The sequence below is a fragment of the Mirounga leonina genome, unplaced genomic scaffold (genome assembly GCF_011800145.1).
Source record: "Mirounga leonina isolate KUSES-001 unplaced genomic scaffold, KU_Mleo_1.0 Mir_101595, whole genome shotgun sequence".
NCBI lineage: Eukaryota > Metazoa > Chordata > Mammalia > Carnivora > Phocidae > Mirounga > Mirounga leonina.
This window is the reverse complement of record NW_023270158.1, coordinates 1,652,123-1,672,106: the sequence shown is the minus strand read 5'-3', so window position 1 is coordinate 1,672,106 and position 19,984 is coordinate 1,652,123. Positions and strand designations below refer to the sequence as shown.

General features: G+C 40.6%; 1 protein-coding gene across 1 annotated transcript in view; it reads left to right on the top strand.

Moving 5' to 3' along the window:
• The first annotated feature begins 336 nt into the window (after positions 1-336).
• The window catches only part of ACE2 (angiotensin I converting enzyme 2), a 37,779-nt gene continuing 18,131 nt past the window's right edge, over positions 337-19,984 (top strand). The window contains exons 1-8 of the mRNA XM_034996559.1: positions 337-592; positions 6,637-6,795; positions 10,330-10,423; positions 10,790-10,933; positions 12,372-12,484; positions 13,987-14,092; positions 16,580-16,677; positions 19,316-19,485. Of these exons, the coding sequence (XP_034852450.1) occupies positions 407-592; positions 6,637-6,795; positions 10,330-10,423; positions 10,790-10,933; positions 12,372-12,484; positions 13,987-14,092; positions 16,580-16,677; positions 19,316-19,485 (1,070 nt within the window). The 5' untranslated portion in view covers positions 337-406. The remainder of the gene's footprint in view (positions 593-6,636; positions 6,796-10,329; positions 10,424-10,789; positions 10,934-12,371; positions 12,485-13,986; positions 14,093-16,579; positions 16,678-19,315; positions 19,486-19,984) is intronic.

The window sequence follows — 19,984 nt, the reverse complement described above, 5'->3', positions numbered from 1 at the left end:
CTTCTTTGGTCCCTGTAAAATTATAACACCTTCAGTGTATCTTTAACAGCTTTTTAGGAACATATTAACTAAATGTGCAAGTTCTGATCTGGCCATAAAATATTAGGAGAGCTATGATTCTCTAGGATTAATGAATAACATTTGTTTATTTGATTTACTTGAAAAAATCATTCTAAAATCTGTTTATATATCTGTCCTCTCCAGGATGAACTTTATGGTGGTTCAGCAGACTGTTTACTGTTTCTTCTTCTACTACTTCTTCTTCTTCATCTTTTTTTTTTTTTTTCATCTTTCCTGCTCAGTGCCCAACCCAAGTTCAAAGGCTGATGAGAGAGGAAAAACTCATGAAGAGGTTTTACTCTAGGGAAATTTGTTCAGTGGATGGGATCTTGGTGCATAGGGAAAGATGTTAGGCTCTTCCTGGCTCCTTCTCAGCCTTGCTGCTCTAACTGCTGCTCAATCCACCACTGAGGATCTGGTCAAGAAATTTTTGGAGAAGTTTAACTATGAAGCTGAAGAGCTGTCTTATCAAAGTTCACTTGCTTCTTGGAATTATAACACCAATATTACCGACGAGAATATCCAAAAGATGGTGAGTTTTCACGGCTACCTAGGGGTATTTGTTGCTTCTTAAGGGTTAGATTACTGCCTGTACAACTGAAAAGGGAAATCAAAGAAATGCTCCGAGTTGTGAGATTGGATGTTTGCTTCAGTATTTCTGATTCTGGAGTCCCAGATGACTAAACTTAATTGACCTTGGGGCTCATTTGGAAGCTGTTACAAAATAATTCACTGGTCTCAGTCCAGATTCTTAGAAACCAGTGAACATGCTTTGTAAAGTTGCCACCATAATTCTCATCATAATCAGGGTTTCAAAGCATTTCACGGAAATGCCATAAGTTATTGAGTTAATAATTTTCCCAAGCCTACAATGTCAACAGGAATATCTAAAGACTCTCTGAAATGATACATTAACTGGAAAATGCAATTGGAGGCTTAGTGAAAAAGCTAGCTAGTAATTAAAGTAACCGTGGGTCTGGAGACTGGATTTGGGTGTTCCTTCCTTCATTGTCATGGAGCTCTAAGGGACTTCCAAAGGTCACAGAATCCATCCAGAGCCCTCGCAGAAAAACCGTAACTAAGCCAGTTTTGACAAATCTCAGAATGCTCTGGGAAAGCCAGATGCTTTGACGAGGGCAAGGATTTAGGAATTTCTTCTCTCACCGATCCCAAAGCTGTGTCCTTACACATTTGTGCTGGAAATTGAGCAACATTACTTAAGAAAAGATTTTGTGACACTTGTATAGCAATACATTCCTTCAAAAATGTAGTTCAGATATTTTTTCAAATGTTGAGTAGGTTGCGTGTTTAAATTACTGCCACTCATGGGACAGATCCAACCTGAGACCTACCACCTTATTTGAAATACCCCAAGAGAAGGTTTTCCATTTTTCTAATGCTCAAGGAAATCCTGGAGATTTTGACAGCCCGGTGTGGTCATAGGAGGTCATTTGTTTCTTGTCTCCTATTTTTTGGTCTTACCTTTCCTGATCTCTTTATTGTTGGTTTTTCCTCACTTTTTATTTGATCTCTGTTGGAGGTACCTAGAGTGTACCATGCATTTGTTTCCATTCTCAGCTGAATGGTCCCGTAGGCGCTGGTGAAGGTGTACCAGCTTCATGCCTCAGGACTCTGGAGCCAGACTGCCGAGGTCCGGATCCCGGCTCCAGCACTTTCCAGCTGGGTGAGCTTCAGCTGGTCAATTAACCTCTCTGCACCTTCATTATCTCACCTGTGTAAAAGAGCATCCCGCTCCTGTCTGCCTTGGAGGGTGGCTGTGAAGCCCGAATTCATACCCAAAGCCCACAGAACGGTGCTCGATGCTTGTGAGCATGGGAGAACAGCACCGTCTTACTGCTCTGAGTGTGGGAGGGAGTTACAACTGCTGAAGAGACATGTAACAGTTCTGCTGAGTGCCCTTTGCTGAGAAGGCATGTTATCGAGCGAGACGGAGTGATGGTTGTTGATAGCATCTCTGGATCATTAGGTGTTATTACTTTTGGATTGCAGTGGTTGATGAGAGCCAAGGCCAGAGAGGAAAGGGCATAAATCACAAAGTGTGGCCAAGCTGCAGAAAGCATGGACCCTTTGAAGGAAAGTGAAAATATTAGAATGCAAAAAGGAAGCAGGGGGCCGCCGGCTACGTGCAGGGAGGGTAGTCCGGTGGTCAGGAGCCGCCGCTGCTGCTTGGCGTAAGGGCAGGCAGCTGGGTAAAAGAGCATGAAGCTAATTTTGGCTAACTCCTTTGGTTTGGAGCAGTTTCGTGGGGTTTCAGACCTAGTTATAGGGCCTGGGGGATAAGCTGAGGTTTTTTTCTTTGCTTTTACTATAGAGAGCTTTTAACGACCGCTTTACTGAGACATAATTTATGCACCATGAACTTCTCCAATTTAAAGTATACGATGCAATGCTTTTTAGTATATTTGCAGAATTGTACAGCCTTCACCACCATCTAATTTTAGAACATCTTCATCCCCAGAAAGAAACCACATGCCTGTCAGTTATCACTCTTCCTCCCAGCTCTTAGCCCTAAGCAACCACTCGTCTACTTTCTGTCTCCATAGGTTTGCCTGCTTTGAACATTTCATATAAATGCAATCATACAGTACATGGTCTCTTGTGATTGGCTTCTTTCACTTTGCACATTGTAGCATGTAGCATTACTTCATTCCATTTTGTTGCCAAATAGTATTCCGTCGTATGATTTTTCTTTATTTTTTATCATAAAAATTTTCAAACATGTATAAAAGAAGAGAGATGAGTATATTGAATTTCCTCATATCCATTGCCCAGTTTACAAATTATTAACACTTTGGCCAATCTTGTTTTAGTTTTCTACTCAACCCCACACTTACTGGAATATTTTGAAGGAAATCCAAAATATGATGTACTTTTATGTGTGTATTGCACCTTCTCGCTCTCAAAGTACTTTTAAAACAACCTTAATAACAGTACCATGCCAAAAACTTAATAACTTCTTCGTGTCGTCAAATATCTAGTCAGCATTCAAATGCACCCTATTTCTTTTTCAATTTCAGCTGTTTTGTTTGAATCAAGATCTAACAAGGTCCTCTCCTTCCAATTGTTTTGAATGATGTACTTTAGCTCTCTTTTAATCTACAGAGTCCCTCCCTCACTTTTTTTTTTTTGAAATTTATTTGCCAAAGAATTAAATTTTGGGTCCTGTAGAAACTCCCACTTCTTGGACTTGCTGATTGTGCCCCCTAAATATTGCTTAACATGCTCTTTTGTCCCCTGCATTTCCTGTAAATGTATAGATCTAGGGAAGAGGGCAGAGCACTTTTTCTGTAAAAGGCCAGACGGTGAATATTTCGGGCTTTGTGGGCTCTATGGCCTCTGTTCAACTCTGCCGTTGTAGGGCGAAGGCAGCCATAGACAATACATAAATGAGTTTGACTATGTTGTAATAAAACTTTATTTACAAAATCAGATGGTGGACAGAGCCCTGATCTAGAGATTTTATCAAACCCAGGTTTCACCCCTGAGTTATTTTATAGGTGTGGAAATAAATTGAATAAATAATAAACAGATACCTTCAAAGTACCTATATGCAGTATAATTTAAAAATGTTCTAAGACTGGGCCCTTTGGGGGATTGTGAGTTGTTTCCAGAGGAGACTGAGAACGAAATCATTCTTGTAATTTGGTATCAAAGTTTTACCAGAAATTTTGCTTGACAGTAAATCATCCTGGATTGGGTGAAGAAGGACAGGGATTTAGAGATAAGTGGTGGGTTGCATAGACGAGTCTGTGCCATAGACCAAAGTCTTCTTTCCATAGCTCACTACTTCCCACTCGTGTGTTACAGAGAAGAACAGAATGTGTTGAATACCATCTATAGTCAACGGTTAGGAGCGTTAGCTTTGGAGGTAAACATATCTGGGTTGGCACTCTGGTTCTTTCAAATTACTAGCTGTGTGACCTAGGAAAGGCTACTTACCCTCTCTGTGCCTCAGTTCCCTCATTTGTGAAGTGGAGACAATCACAGCTACCTCACAAGATTGTGAAGATTAATTGAGAAGTAGTTCCTGAGGGCTTGTATGTGCTCAATAAAGAGAGAAATCATTTTCCATTTTTACTGCCACTATTTTCATCTCTTGTCTGATCCATTGTTGTCATGACCACACACCATTCCCATCATGTCATGTACCTGCTTGGAGCCCCAAAGTGATTCCCTAGAATTCAAAGAATAATAGTCAAATTCCTTGGCCTGGAAAGTGCAGTCCTGCCTGAAGCCCTGCCTTTGGGATTGGTACTAATTATCTGTTGTGTTAAAAACTACCACAAGCTGGGACACCTGGGTGGCTCAGTCGGTTAGGCGTCTGCCTTCGGCTCAGGTCATGATCCCGGGGTCCTGGGATCGAGTCCCGCATCGGGCTCTCTGCTCCGCAGGGAGCCTGCTTCTCCCTCTGCCTCTGTCTCTCATGAATAAATAAATAAAATCTTAAAAAAAAAAAAAACTACCACAAGCTTAACAGCTTAAAATAACACACATTTATTATCCCACAGCTTCGGTGGGTCAGGAGTCCAGGCACAGCTTAGCTGCATCTTCCATTTCTGAGTCTTCTAAAGTTGCAATCAAGGTCCTGGCTAGCACTGTGGTCTCAGCTGAGGCTTGACTGGGGATGAATCCACTTCCAAGCTAATGTGGTTAGTGGTAAGCATCCAGATCCTTGTGTGCTGCTGGACTGAGGTCCTTAGTTTCTTACAGGATATCAACCAGAGGCCATCCTCAATTCCTCAACACGTGGCCCTTTCCAAAGGGTCATTCACAACATGGCATCTTGCTGCATCAAAGTCAGCAAGAGAGACAAAGTTTAAGCAAGATAAAAATAAGATTCTTTTATAACATAAATATGTACATCCTGTCACTGTTGGTATATGCCACTGGCTAGAAGTGAATCATGGCTCCTGCTCACACTCAAGGGGGAGGAGATCATACAAATGTGTACCACCCGGAGGTAAGGATCATGGGATCCATCTTAGAGTTTATCTACCACAGGATCCAGGATCCAGATGCTGTCAGTTGATTGCCATAACCACTTTTTCTCTCAGCCCCTTTATGCAGATATGAATAATGGAGACAGAATGATTTTCTATCTCATGGGAGTAGGAAGATCAAATGAAGTAAATTATTCTACAAAGTACTCTACATCCATCCAACTCCTACCTACTTTAGGGTCTTCTCCATGAGGGCTTGGCCAAATCTAGTTGCCCGCATGAGTCTTTCTTTTCCTATAGCAGGAACTGACCACTCAAAGTTTATACATTATCATATGCTCTTATATTTCATTAATGAAACATTCATGATGCATACCTTATCTTATAAGGTCATACCTGCTTATAAAACTGTAAGCAACTTAAGGACAAAGAAATTTTTTCTATAAATTATAAAATAGCTAACTTTTTTGAATGTTTAGGATGTATCAGATACTGTGATAAACATTTTATTATTTGTTAATTCTTCTCATCCTTACAACAACCCTTTGAGGTAAGTCCTATTATTACTCTCATTTTACAGATAAGGTAACTGACTCAGAGAAGGTAAGTAATTTGTCTAAAGTCACACAGCTAGTCAGAGGTGTCTGACTACAAGAATGGAGTTCTTTTTTGTTTTTAAGATTTTATTTATTTGTCAGAGAGAGTGCACAAGCAGGGGGAGCGGCAGGCAGAGGGAGAGGAAGATGCAGGTTCCCCGCTGAGCAAGGAGCCCCATGTGGGACTCTATCCCAGGACCCTGGGATCATGACTTGAGCCGAAGGCAGACACTTAACTGACTGAGCCACCCAGGCGTCCCAAGAATGGAGTTCTTACTTGTCTCATATGCTACCTCTTTTATATAGTCTAGAGAAGTACAGTGTACAAAGTAATAGCTCATTTTCATCTTTGATAAATGGAAATGAGTTTGTACATTGAGAAAAGACTGTACTAGAGGAGTCTGGAGATCCACTTGCCTATACTGATGTTCAAGATAGGGGGCAGGTGAGTTCTGGCATCATCCCCTGTTTGTTGGTTTCTTTTGCTGTTAGAAAATCACCATGGCTACCAAGTGGCCATATCCTGGGCAACCTTCTTTGGGGAACATAATTTAAGATCAGAATCTCTGGTAAGTCGTGGCATTATGGAGCTCACTGCAAACTGTTTCTCATTTCTTATGGTTCCAATTGTCATGAGGGGCTGTATCCCCATTAAGTTTGCTCTGAGCTTTACTGGGCCCTCCCTTTAGAGCATTCATCCTCAAATCCTTGATTAACTCACCCACGTCATAGTGCTAAGGCCATAAATTCCAGGGCCCCACAATGTGAATTATCTGTGAGAATTCATTTCCAGTTCAGGGGATAGGACCCTTGGGAAAACTAGGCACTGGGCCAGAAAGAGAGAGTGACCAAGAATGGCCTGGTCACTCATAACCTAAGCCTTGACCTTCAGCAAAGTAGAGAACTAAACCACTCAGGAAATATTAGATATTCCACCAGATGTTTTTTGGACGGTATCTTCTGTTCTATCTGTTCAAGCAGTGCCATTCTGACTTCAACTTTATTTTTTGTCATTTCAGAATGATGCTGGGACCAAATGGTCTGCCTTTTATGAAGAACAGTCCAAGCAAGCCAAAACTTACCCACTAGAAGAAATTCAGGATTCTACACTCAAGCGTCAATTGCAGACCCTTCAGCACAGTGGGTCATCAGTGCTCTCAGTAGACAAGAGCCAACGAGTATGTGAACATTCTAGCACTGACCCCAAGAGCTGAAATATTTGGGAAACATTAAACATTAATATCCCCATGGCTGCTTCCTTTATCTGCAAAGATGATAGTGATGCTGACATTAGAAAGAGCTCTGTGCCTAGGTAGGGTGACCACAGAATTTGTCATCCAAACTGGAATCCTTTTGCAAGTGAAAGAAGTCACTGGTAATAATTATGTTAGGACACAGAGTTAAACTGGTGTTGTCTGGGCACTGTGTTATATACGCATACCATATACAGAAGTCACCTTCCTGAGGACCAGGCAGCCTGAAGAATATGCTTAGTCTATGTCAGTCGTGATCAACTGGGGGTGATTTTGCCCCCCAGGGACATTTGATGATATCTGGAGACATTCTTGGTTGTCATAACTGGAGGAGGGGGGCAGCTATTAGCATCTAGTGGGTAGAGGCCAGGGATGGTGCTAAGCATTCTACAATGCACAAGACAGCCCCCAGTGGCAAAAAATTATGTGGTGCAAAATGTTAATAGTGCCAAGCTTGAGCAGTCCCGTATGTGGTCCAATTCTTTCCCCCTTTCATTTTTGACTCTTCTCTGCAATGTCTTTAACAAGTGGCTAAGAACCTCAGCTCAGACTGCTTTAGAGGTGGGTGATTCATCTCTTTCCAAGACATCCATTCCATAGGTGGGCCCCCCTAACTGATGGAGATACTCCCTCCATTGAGCATTAAGTGCTTTACCTCCACTTTGTTCCGCCTCCTGGTCCAAATTGCTCTTTCCTACAATAGTTTTTAAATAAATGAGGGCAGCTATATATTTTTTAAACTAGTTGAGTCCTTTTATTTTAATCTAGGCTAACTATCCTTCACTCTGTTAATTTTCCTCTACACAGTGGTTTCAAGTTTCCTAACCAGTCCTGGCTGCTGTCTTCATTATGTCAGTAACCTTAAACTAAACACCGCACTCTGAGTTGGTTCCGGTCTGCATGAAGGTGCACAGGAATATGACAGTCTGCTTCCTGTGCCCTACATCTATTAAGACAGTCTAGGACTATATTAGGTTTTTGTTTGTGTGGGTTGGGTTTTTTGACAGTCAAATTCCATGTTGGCTCATATCAACATCACTGTCAATGAAGTCTCCAAATCTCTTCCATCAATGTTGCTCTAAAATGATAGCTTTCAGGGGCGCCTGGGTGGCTCAGTCGTTGAGCGTCTGCCTTCGGCTCAGGTCATGATCTCGGGGTCCTGGGATCGAGCCCCGCATCGGGATCCCTGCTCCACGGGAAGCCTGCTTCTCCCTCTCCCACTCCCCCTGCTTGTGTTCCCTCTCTCGCTGTGTCTCTCTCTGTCAAATAAATAAATCTTTAAAAAAAAAAATGATAGCTTTCAAAATTCTATTCTTAACTAGGTTGTTTGTTCAAATTTAGGAAAGCCTGTATTCGCCCTGTTAAAATAACATCTCTCATCCCATCTCTCTAGCCTGGGAGCCAGCAGATATTTTTCTGTAAAAGAAAAGATAGTAAATATCTTGGGTTTGGTGGGCCATATAGTTTCTGTCATGATGAGTTAACTGCTGTTGCAGCAGGAAATCAGCATAGCTAATACATAAACAAATGAGTGTGGCTGTGTTCCGATAAAACTTTACAAAAACAGGCAGCAGACGGTATTTGGTCTGCAGATCATAGTTTACAGACCCCTGATCTAACCTATTAAAACATTTTAATCTAAAATATTTGACTATTTAACATCAAAGTCTTCTTTCTCAGTTGCTTGTCCTCTGGAACTCTGTTGTAATCCCCATCTATAAAAAGAAAAAATTAATGATAAGGACAAAGATAAAACCATATGGCATATATCTTCCTACAAGTTGATATTTATTATTCCACATTCTTTGGATCCAATTATCCAACTCCTTGTTAATCCACTTTATCTTATCCATTCCATGCTTCCCCATGTTTTTCACAAAGACACCATGTGAAACCTTGCCCATTGATCTTTTAGAGTCTAGACAGCTAGATGGAACCTGGACACTGTATTTTTATAAGATCCCAGGTAATTCTAATGTGCAGCTAAAGTTGAAAACCGCTGAAATGCCTGTAAAAGCTTGGAGTGTTTGGGAAGAGAGGAGACTCAAGGATGCATGAGTTCAATGGAGAGGAAGGAGGAGAGATTGAAAAAGCAGGTAGACAAAGAGACCATGAGGAGTTTTGTGCCATGGTAAGGAATTTGGATTGATGCATTTGGACTATGGGATCTTGTTGAAGTGTTAAGCATGGGCTCTATTTCATGTTCTAGGATAATGACTCTTGTAGCAGAATGAAAGAATAATGGAAGAGGGAATAGGAGAAGGGAAACAGAGTCTTTCATCCAGTTCTTCTTAAATCAAATGTGGAAGAGAACCAGTTCCTCCCCTTCCCTTCCCTTCCTTTCCCTTCCCTTCCCTAGCCTACCCTTCCCTTCCCCCTCCCTCCCTCCTTTTCTCCCTCTCTTATTCCCTTTCTTCTTTTATTACCAATCCATTGCAGATGAATACTTGGTTTACTTCATTGCTCTCATGCCTAGATGTCGTGGGAATATCAAATGATTTTTAAAAGTTTATAAACATTTATTCTCTTTTAAAAAAAACATTTATTCTCTTGATTCCTGTACTTATCACAGAATAGAAACAAACCATTTACTGTCTTGCACTGGTCCACAGACCATACTTTGAGTAGCACTGCTTAACTCTACTACCTTTACTCTCCTTTACCTACAGGGTAAAGTTTAAACTCTTTAGTGTGGCACAGATGGCCCCTCACGACCTGGCTCCTGCTGACCTCTCCATCCTTACATCCCCCACTTCCCTCAGTCAGCATCACTATGCCAGTTTCCTTCAACGTGTCATCATTTCTGGAAAATGCCTGCTCTTTCCCAACCTCCATCCACCTTTTAGCTTCTGCCTTCTCTCTCCTTTTTCTACTTGGCTAATTTGTACCTCTCTTCTAAGACACAGCGCTAATGCCCCCTCCTCTCTGAAGCCATCCCTGAATCTCCAAGTTCTTCATTTATCCACTCCCCGCCAGACTGCCACATCACTTTTTCATGACAGTTATACCACTTGTCACTTGGTTATGTAATTATGATTTCATGGCCCCACTGTCCCATGACTTGAGGACCAGTGACTTGTTCATGTCAGAGTTATCGGAGTGTAGGACATAGTAGATGTTCAGTAAATGTGTACTCAGAGAATGCTGGACAAGACAACAAATGCCCGTCTCCGTGCATGTGTACCTGAGCAACGTCCCCAGAATTTTGGTAGATCTGTTTATTTCAGTCACTCCACATATATTTATTATGTGTATCTATCTAAGGTTCTGTGTTAGTTAATACGGGGGAATTTAACAGAGATATTCCTACCCTACATAAAGGAGGATACTTGGCAAAGATGGGAATTGCTGTATTTTGAGGGCATAAAAAAATCACATGGTCAAAAGGACATCTTTACCTTAGCATTCCATACAGCACATTTCCCAGTTTAAACATTGTTTGTTATGTTTAATTTGCAGTTGAACACAATCCTAAATGCAATGGGCACTATCTACAGTACGGGAAAAGCTTGTAACCCAAATAATCCACAGGAGTGCTTATTACTTGAGCCAGGTAGGTTATTAATTTTGAGAAATGATTGTGAAATTTAAGTTTTAAGGATTTTATTTATTTGTTTGTTTATCTGAGGGAAAGAGAGAGAGAGAGCATGTGCCTGTGTGTGGGGTTTTGGGGCAGCATTCCAAGGAATTTAATTAAGTTAGTAGCTAAATGATTTCAATGGTTTATTTTCTCTGCAGAAATATTTTGAAACTATAACAAGGATGAAGAAATTGATAAATCGTGAGATTTCATTTAATAACCTTATGACCTTGATGTCTGCCAGTCTTACTTTTAATTATGTAAAGCTCATATAATTGTTTGCAAATAAAAATATTAGAAATGTATGTTGATTTCCTATTGGGTGCTTTGCAATGACAGGTTTGGATGACATAATGGCAAACAGCAGAGACTACAATGAGAGGCTTTGGGCCTGGGAAGGCTGGAGGTCTGAGGTTGGCAAGCAGCTGAGGCCATTATATGAAGAGTATGTGGCCCTGAAAAATGAGATGGCAAGAGCCAACAGTAAGTTTGCCGGTCTAAAGAGGTCCTGAAGCCCTCTATGGGGCTGTGGGCTATTTCTCATGAATTACCAAGGCTGCCCTTTGATAGAAGAAGTATCCCTAAATTAATGATCATCTGCTGAACAAATTCAGGTTATGTGTCTCAAAGAAGAAACTACTAGGGAATAGGGAATGGTGCACTGACATTCTACAGTTTAGAGAGCTCAGAAATGAGACTGAACTACAGGGCGTCAAACAAATCAGTTGTCTGGGGATGTATCAGGAACCTGAGGTAGCCTGGAGATTGAGTAGGGATTCTAGTTCTTCGACAGGATGGGAGACAGAGACACTGTCTCTCACCTAAACTCCTATCTGGCCACAGTTTATTCTCAAAGGCCATTTGTGTCTTTAACTCAAGATGGTGTCCCAGAAAGAAAATAAAATCAGATTAATTTAGGCTGGAAATCCATTCTGTTCTGCAGTTGTAATTATAACTCAGATCGTGTGGTCATAAAACTCTTAACATGGGGCAGAATTTCCATATCTCCTAACTTATTCTCCTGCCTGAATAATGAGCTGAAGCTATGGCATTATGAGTAACGTTATGCTTTGGTGATTCACTGCCCCCTGGGGTTGAGGAAGGAAGAAATTTTTTTTTTCACCTGTTGTTTCTAAATGTCTTTCACTGCCACTTAAACTGATATTCTCAAGCCACAGGCAAACTGGAGACAGTAGCTCATCACCATATCCTTCCATCCAAAGAGTTCGTTCTCTCTTCCTTCTGATCATCCATTGCCAGTGTGCATGTAAAAGTAAACATTATCAGAACAGATTTGCAAACGTTATCGGCTAACATCCTAATGCAAGCTTGTGTTTGCTGATGCATAGATACTGCATGAAGCGCAGAGAGATGTTCTGTGCCGACATGGAATTTGCAAACAAACACAGGGCCCCTGTGGCAAGGTCTAAGATGAGTTAGATGTGAAAATATAAGGCCCTGAACAAAAGGAGAATTTAAAAACTCAAATCCAATCACATGGTAGAAAGCCAAAGCTACAAACTGAAGTCTGGAGAAGGTAGAGACCAAGGGTTAGGGGACTCGCAGTGTGCCTTTGCCCCTTACCAGTGGGGTAACCCTGGACAAATGATTTCACTGTCTAAGAACAGCCTGCTAATCTGCATGGTGGGGACTTTGATAATGTCAATCTTGTAGAGTTTTTGTGCTTATTAGATGAGATAATGCGTTAAAATTTCTGGCAGAGAGCAAGTGCTTGACAGACACTAGCTAGCATTATTATTCGTTTCATCCCTTTGAGGGATACTGCCCTATCACTTAGAAGGGCAGTAAAAATGTGACAGATCTTTGGATTTTTTAACCTCCCAGCAAGGTTATTCGATGTATACAGCGCCTCATCTCTTTCTTTCCCTTACGTTCTCTTACTTCTCCTTTTTAAAAACAGATTATGAGGACTATGGGGATTATTGGAGAGGAGATTATGAAGAGGAGTGGACAAATGGCTATAACTATAGCCGCGACCAGTTGATTAAAGATGTGGAACAGACCTTCACCCAGGTAACCAGGGGACCGATGTAGGGCAGTGCATGGGAGGAAGGGGCAATGACCAAAAGCATTCTGGCTTCTTCTTACCACACTCGTCAGCTATTCCCAGGCCTCAGAGTTATGGAATATTAGAGCTTGAAAAGATTTTAAAGAATAATAGGGCAACCGCTATGGATGATCAGAACTGCTCTGCTTTCCTCCCCTTTCCAGCCACTGAACTCACCAGCAATTACCAAGAGCAAGATTATAAGAAGGAAAGATTACAGGGAGGAATGGTCTTTTAGACTTCAAACTTCTTATGTAGACCGACTCTGTCATAGCCTTAGTTAGGCAGAGCCATCAAAAATGGAAGTTGGAGAGGGGCGCCTGGGTGGCTCAGTTGCTTAAGCTTCTGCCTTTGGCTCAGGTCATGATCCCAGGGTCCTGGGATGGAGCCCCTCGTTGGGCTCCCTGCTCAGTGGGGAGTCTGTTCGTCTTTCTCCCTCTCCCTCTGTCCCCACCCCTCCTCCCCGGCCGCTCATGCTCTGTCTCTCTCAAATAAATAAATAAATAATCTTAAAAAAAACCTCACCACACACACGCCAGAATGGTTTTGGTTAAAAAAGCAGGTGCTGGTGTGGGTGTGGAGACACTGCCAACAGAAATGCAAAATGGCGCAGCTGCTGGGGAAAGCGGTTTGGCGGTTTCTTAAAAAGTTAAACATGCACTTATCATGTGACTAAGGTATTCCACTCTTAGGTATCTATATGAGAGAAATGAAAATATAGATCCATACAAAGACTCACACATGCAAGTTCATAGAAGCATTATTCATAATAGCCCCAAACTGGGAACAACCTAGTTGTCCTTAACTGGTGAGTTGTATCCATGAGATACTAAATGAAGCAAACTCAGATGTATTCATACAATGAAACACTACTCAGTAGTAAAAAGAATGAACTACTGATACATCAGTAACATGGATGAACCTAAAAATCATCCTGAGTGAAAGAAGCCAGATACAAAAGGTCACATACTTTATGATTTCATTTATGTGAAATTTCCAGGATAGACAAAATTGTAGAAATAGCAATCAGTTCAGTGATGACCTGGGGCTGGGGGTGGGACTGGAATTGACTGCAAATGGGGACAAGAGTTTTGTCCAACAGTATAAATTTACTAAAACTCAGGAAACTGTACATTTAAAAATGGGCGAATTTTATGGGCTGTAAATGTACTTCAATTTAAAGACAAAGGAAGTAGGTAACATCTTTAAAATGAATATTTTTTGCATCTGCTTTCATTTTGGGACCTGTATTCCTCCAGGTGTGTTAATTGTTTTAAGCAGTAGAACTAGTCATCATTAATATCTGGGAAGAAGAGATGCTTTCAAACTCTCCAGAGTATTTGAGAGGAGAAGAAATTAGAATTTAGGGAAATTCTACTTGCCTAAAGAGGCTCCTATCTTTAGTGTTGGGGATTGGAAATTGGAGTAGACTACTCTTGGTCTTAAATTTTCTTCCTGGGCCTTTCAGATTCAACCATTGTATGAACATCTTCATGCTTATGTGAGGGCAAAGCTGATGGACACCTACCCTTCCCATATCAGCCCAACTGGATGCCTCCCGGCCCATTTGCTTGGTAAGAAACTCCAGGAACTCTTTGTGTAGTTTGTTCTCTGTTATTTTCACCAATAACCTTTTTTTTTTTTTTTTTTTTTAATGAGGCCCAACATAGAACTTTTGGAAAATTTTGTGAATGAAGTTAGTAACATTATCGAAATCACATTTTGCCAGCACTTTCTTTGACATAAAAGCCATTTAAAATTGTTCTTCATTGCATTACTTTATTTTACACATAAAGGGTTATTATTTGGCCACAGTCCAAAGGATAAAGGGGTTATTTAAGATAACTAGAGAAAGAACTCCAAGTTCAAATGAGAGCGGAAATGGGGAAAATAAGTTTTATAATTTAAATTGATTGGCTAAGCTCTTGAGGTGGAGTTTGGCATTTTAGTATTATATTGTCAGAGGAATGAAGCTTGGTAGGCTGGGGGTGGTCAGGGGTGAGAGAAAGGCTTTCTAGAATTAAGGTATAGCTTGAGTGAAAGTTTCATAAGTTTATTCTAAACTGCACCAATTACTTTCACTGCAAAGTATGTGCTTTGGAATTATATGGGTTTTGAATGAAGTCTTTGCCATGAAGACAAATGCCTAGCTTAAGAGGAGACTCAGTCTTCCAAGAACTTTCTATCCTGCCACAGAGCCTTTATAGGCCATGAAAGTCCTGGAGCCCTTTACTGAATTGCCTAATTTCCTTCCAGAGAGTGGCCATCCTTCCTTCCCCTCTACCACTCCCTAGAAGCTGAAGCCAAATAAGATATATACGTGTTTGGAAAGTTCCTGTCATGCGTACATAGCATTCCTACCAAGCTAAGTTGCTGGTGGCTAATTCTTCTCAAGAGCCAAAGCTCTCTCTCAGCAGGAGAGAATATGGACAAAGGAACTGTGGAGACTTTTACTCCAAGGCAATATGTAAATACTCTCTACAATGTCTTTGGTAGGCTTTCTTTAGTAATTCAGTTTCTGCTTAAACCTATCTGGTGTGATGTGGCTCTTTCTTCCTTCCAAGGTAGGCTAATCTATTGCTATGTGGCACCAATTATAAGCAAGTTCTACCTTATGTGGGACTGAATCAACACCCCTCTAATGCCTTGCACTCATTACATCTAATTCCATGATATGAGGTTACCCAGAATATGTCCATTCTTCTTCTATAAGATGGCCTTCTGGATCTTTTAAACAACCATTGTATAAGGCACAGCATAGTACTTGGCACAAGAGTATATAATCGATATATTTTAGAGGGTATTATTGTTACCATCATGTATACACTCTTTGCTTCTTTCCAGTGAAATACAGATTTTTAGCCATTCCTTAAAATCTCAATTTTCTAATTGTTCTCCTTTGGACAAGCTAGGCTTTGTTGATGTCTCTCTTCAAATACCATGCTCAGAACTGAACCATTACTCCAGATGAGGTTTGGCCAATATAGAGCAAAACTGGTACCATGCCTTCCTTTGTTCTAGACACTATAATTCTATTTATTTACCTTAAGATCACATTTGTGTTTTGGAAGCCATGTCACACTGTCTCTTGGGTCCCTTTTGGTCTTTTACATGTAGGCTATGTTTCAGCCTGAAGTCACTTATCACATATTTTTATAGTGGATACACCTTCCTTTAAAATTTAAGCAGGGGGCACTTAGTCAGTTAAGTGTCTGCCTTCGGCTCAGGTCATGATCCCAGGGCTCCCTGCTCAGTGAGGAGTCTGCTTCTCCTTTTCCCTCTGCCCCTCCTCCCTGCTTGTGCTCGTTCTCTCTCAAATAAATAAATAAATAAATAAAATCTTTAAAAATAAATAAATAAAATTTAAGCATAGGCCTCTATTAGGCCTTACCTCTACTGAATTTTATTGTTTAAAACATGAGTTCATTGGAATATTCTTCATGTACTTATGTTGCCCCCTTCCTTTGGTGCCAACATCCTGGTCTTGCTATTAGATTGACTTTTTCTAGATCCATCTTGCCTTTTAGGGTCTCTGGCCTGGGAATCCAATTTAGCATTTGTTTGAGATGTTTGGAAAATTACCCAATTAAGTGTATTACTATAGTATACTGATAAAGGTGGAACTTTGTTACTAGTTAGTAGAGATTCCTGGATGATGATCCTATATGATCTCTCTTGAGTCCAATATTAGGAATTACTAATAGTCTAGCTGGCAATATTTTGTTCCATGGATGGTAGATTATATAAATCTGTTTCTAATCTATAGTAGCTATGATGTTCCATATATTTAATAAATTGTGCCTTTGAATTGTAATTCAAAATGGGAGAAACAGGGATAATCTCCTGCCATTTTAACCTTTTAGAGGAGATAGTAAAAGAAGGGAGTGTTGAAAATTGTAAATAAGAGAACAGAAAAAGAGGTAATGAAAAGAAACTAGATTAAATTTAGAATACTGTGTGGCCTATTTACCGATCCTAACTTATGCACTGTGTAAAATCAGGTCTATGCTTCTGCTGCCTTTGCTATGTATTAACAAAATCTTTTTTTTTTTTTTTAATAGGCGATATGTGGGGTAGATTTTGGACAAACCTGTACCCTCTGACAGTCCCCTTCAGACAGAAACCAAACATAGATGTTACTGATACAATGGTGAACCAGGTAGGAAGAGGCCTTAAAAACCAAATCTAAATCCTCAACTTCATTTCTTTTTCTGCCACTCTTCCTTCCTTTTCTTTTGCATGTAAAACCATGTAAATAAAAAAATGTTAAGCTAATTTAAATGTATTTCTTGTGGGGGGCCTGGGTGACTCAGTCGGTTAAGCATCTGACTCTTGGTTTCAGCTCAGGTCATGATCTCAGGGTCATGAGATCGAACCCCGGCTCCATGCTCAGCACAGTCTGTTTGAGATTCTTTCCTCCTCCCTCTCCCTTGCCTTCTGGCCCTTTCCACGCTGGGGCATGTGCACACACACTCTCTCTCTCTCTCTCTCTCTCAAATAAATAAATAAATAAATAAAATCTTAAAAAATAATAAATATATTTCTGATGTAGCTCTCTTTTCATGGAAAAGTAATTTACAATGTCAGTGACATCAAGTACCTTGAATGATAAGTATGGTATTGATCTTGCTGAGAGATATTAAAAATGGAGATGACCTGAGTTTTCCATCAAGCAGTAAGATGTGGAATTATCGACTGGTTGGCATTACTCTTTCCAGAGTTAGTCACCACTAAGTAATCAGTCTGTAGTCTCTATGAACAGAAAAAATGATATCATTAGAAGATTTTAAAAAAGGGGCACCTGGGTGGCTCAGTTGGTTAAGCGACTGCCTTCAGCTCAGGTCATGATCCTGGAGTCCCAGGATCGAGTCCCGCATCGGGCTCCCTACTCCTTGGGAGCCTGCTTCTCCCTCTGCCTCTGTCTCTCTCTCTCTGTCTCTCATGAATAAATAAATAAAAAATCTTTAAAAAAAAAAAAGAAGATTTAAAAAAAAATCATTATTGTTAAAAATACTATAGGAATCTTTAAAATAATTTTTATATTACTTTTTGTTACCATCCTTGCGTAATTGTTTAAATTCACCGTGTTCCCTACCGTGGGTGAAGTCATGTTATAATTATATGTTTTTCTTTATTCAGCTGATAGTCTACATTTTTCGGGTACAATGTATGGTCATACTTCTCTTGGCTGTATAAAATGTCTTCAGAGAGTTGCACCATGATTTCCTTTCCTATAAGCAGCCATGCAGTGAACATCTTCCCGTATATAACATGCTCCTGGGGAAAGGCCACAGCAAAATAAAAACGTGAAGCTGCAGGGCCTCCAAACTCCCGAAGCTGTGCTCGGCCTGGTTTCACAGGTGAGGAGCAGCAGAAGTTCATCTGCACATAGCTCCTCAGCCTGCTTCCGGTGTTAGTACACGCACCATCTCTCCTAAGGTCGTCTTGACAACACACGAGACTGTCAGGATAGGGATGGTGATGGATCCGTGTTGTAGGTGAGGAAACTGAGGCCTGGGTAAATCACAGGCCTGAAGTCACAAAGACAATCAGTGGCAACAAAGGTTTGACCTCAAAACTCCTAATATTTCCAGTCTCATTTTCCATTCGTTCCTTCTGCATTTAACAGACATTAACTGTGCTTACTAGCCTGCGCTGTTTTGGTATACAGATGTTCTTTCTGCTTGAGAATGCCATACCTACTAATACCAATATTGCCTTTAAAGGGCAATAATAAAAAACATCCCCAGTGTCACATCCTGTTTCATATCCCTGAGGCGATAGAGGAGAAAAACCAGACTTGACTGGTCTTTGAGATCAGAGGAAGTTTTCTGTGTCACCAGAAGTGATTTATGAATTATCTGTCACCTGCACAAACTTAGCTTTGTGGTCCTTTTCCCCAAAGAAGCCCTGATCAGCTCCCAGAAGAGTTTGCTGGATGGCAGACACCTACTGCTGCCCCTTTCTGGTTCCAGAACATTCTGAAACTTTAGATTCCCATACGGACTATGAAGCCAAGGCCCAGCTACTTACTGGCTACTGGGTCACACTCAGGCCTTTTGGGTTCCAAAAGTCCATGACTTTGTCTGCACCTTAATGTTTATGTCTTCCACTGAGCCTAACACCAGGGCCTCCCCCCACTTGAAGGAGCTTGATCAAGGATTGTTGGCTTGAGTTGAATAGTTTTTTAGGAAAGAGAAGGTCATTGTTGTTTGCTTATACTTGGAATATAAAGCATAAAAACAAAAACATCACACATAATCTCACACAGTCTACTGTTAATTTTTTGTGTATTTCCTCATTAATATCACATTATATAAGTGGTTTATATATTCTACTTTTTCACTTAATATTAAATTACAAAAAACATCAATAAAAAGTCTTTATGAATGGAATTTATTTAGATTTTCCATTCCACGAAGACATCATTATGTATTTAACCATTCTGGTGGTGGTTTCCACTTTTTTGTCTATTAAAAATCATTTTACATGTTGTATACCTTAAATTTACACAATGTGATGTGTCAAGTATATTTCAATATTTAAAAATAATAAACAAAAAAACCCATTTTAAATGTAATTCTTTGACCTAACTTCTGAGAATTTCCTAGGTTAGTTCCCTAGAGACAGGATTACTGAGACAAAGAGTGTAAACACTTTGAAAGCTTGACATGTCCGTACATGTTGCCAAATTGCCTTCCAGAAAGGTTATGCCTATGTACATAGCCAACAGAAAGAATGCTGTTATTTTAATGCTGGAATGAAATGCTGTTCTTTTTTTTTTTTTTTTCTTTCAGAGCTGGGATGCAAGGAGGATATTTGAGGAGGCTGAGAAATTCTTTGTGTCTGTTGGCCTTCCCAACATGACTCAAGGATTCTGGGAAAACTCCATGCTAACAGAGCTAGGCGACAGCCGGAAAGTGGTCTGCCACCCCACAGCTTGGGACCTAGGGAAGCATGACTTCAGGTAGTGAGGATGATCCTTACAAAGCTGATACTAAACTGGGAGACAATGGAGGCAGGAATGAGGATGGATTTGGATTTCTTCTCTAAGCACAGAAGAGATGTGTGAACTCTCCTTAAATGAGGACTCGGGAGTCCATGAGAGCACATCTGGGCTTTTCCAGGAAAAGGGGATTGTCAGCAGGCCCTAACTTGAACTTTAGCCCGTCTGCCTCATTTGAAATAATATGCACCCATTAGATTTGCCTGGTCATGGGAAGGGTGGTGTCCCCGTGAGAAAGATTTGGTGCTAAGATTTATGGAAGATGGCTGGGTGGATCAGGCATTGTTCTTCCCCTCCATGTTTCTCTCTTATGAGTGAGACAGGACAGGTGAATAAATAAGCTGGGATAAAAGAGAGAAGGTGGTACGTGTTAGAAGAGAACCACAGAGAACACTCTATAGGGAATTGGAAGAGAACTGACTATACCCGGAATAGGATGTAGGCTCAGACAGGGCTTTTC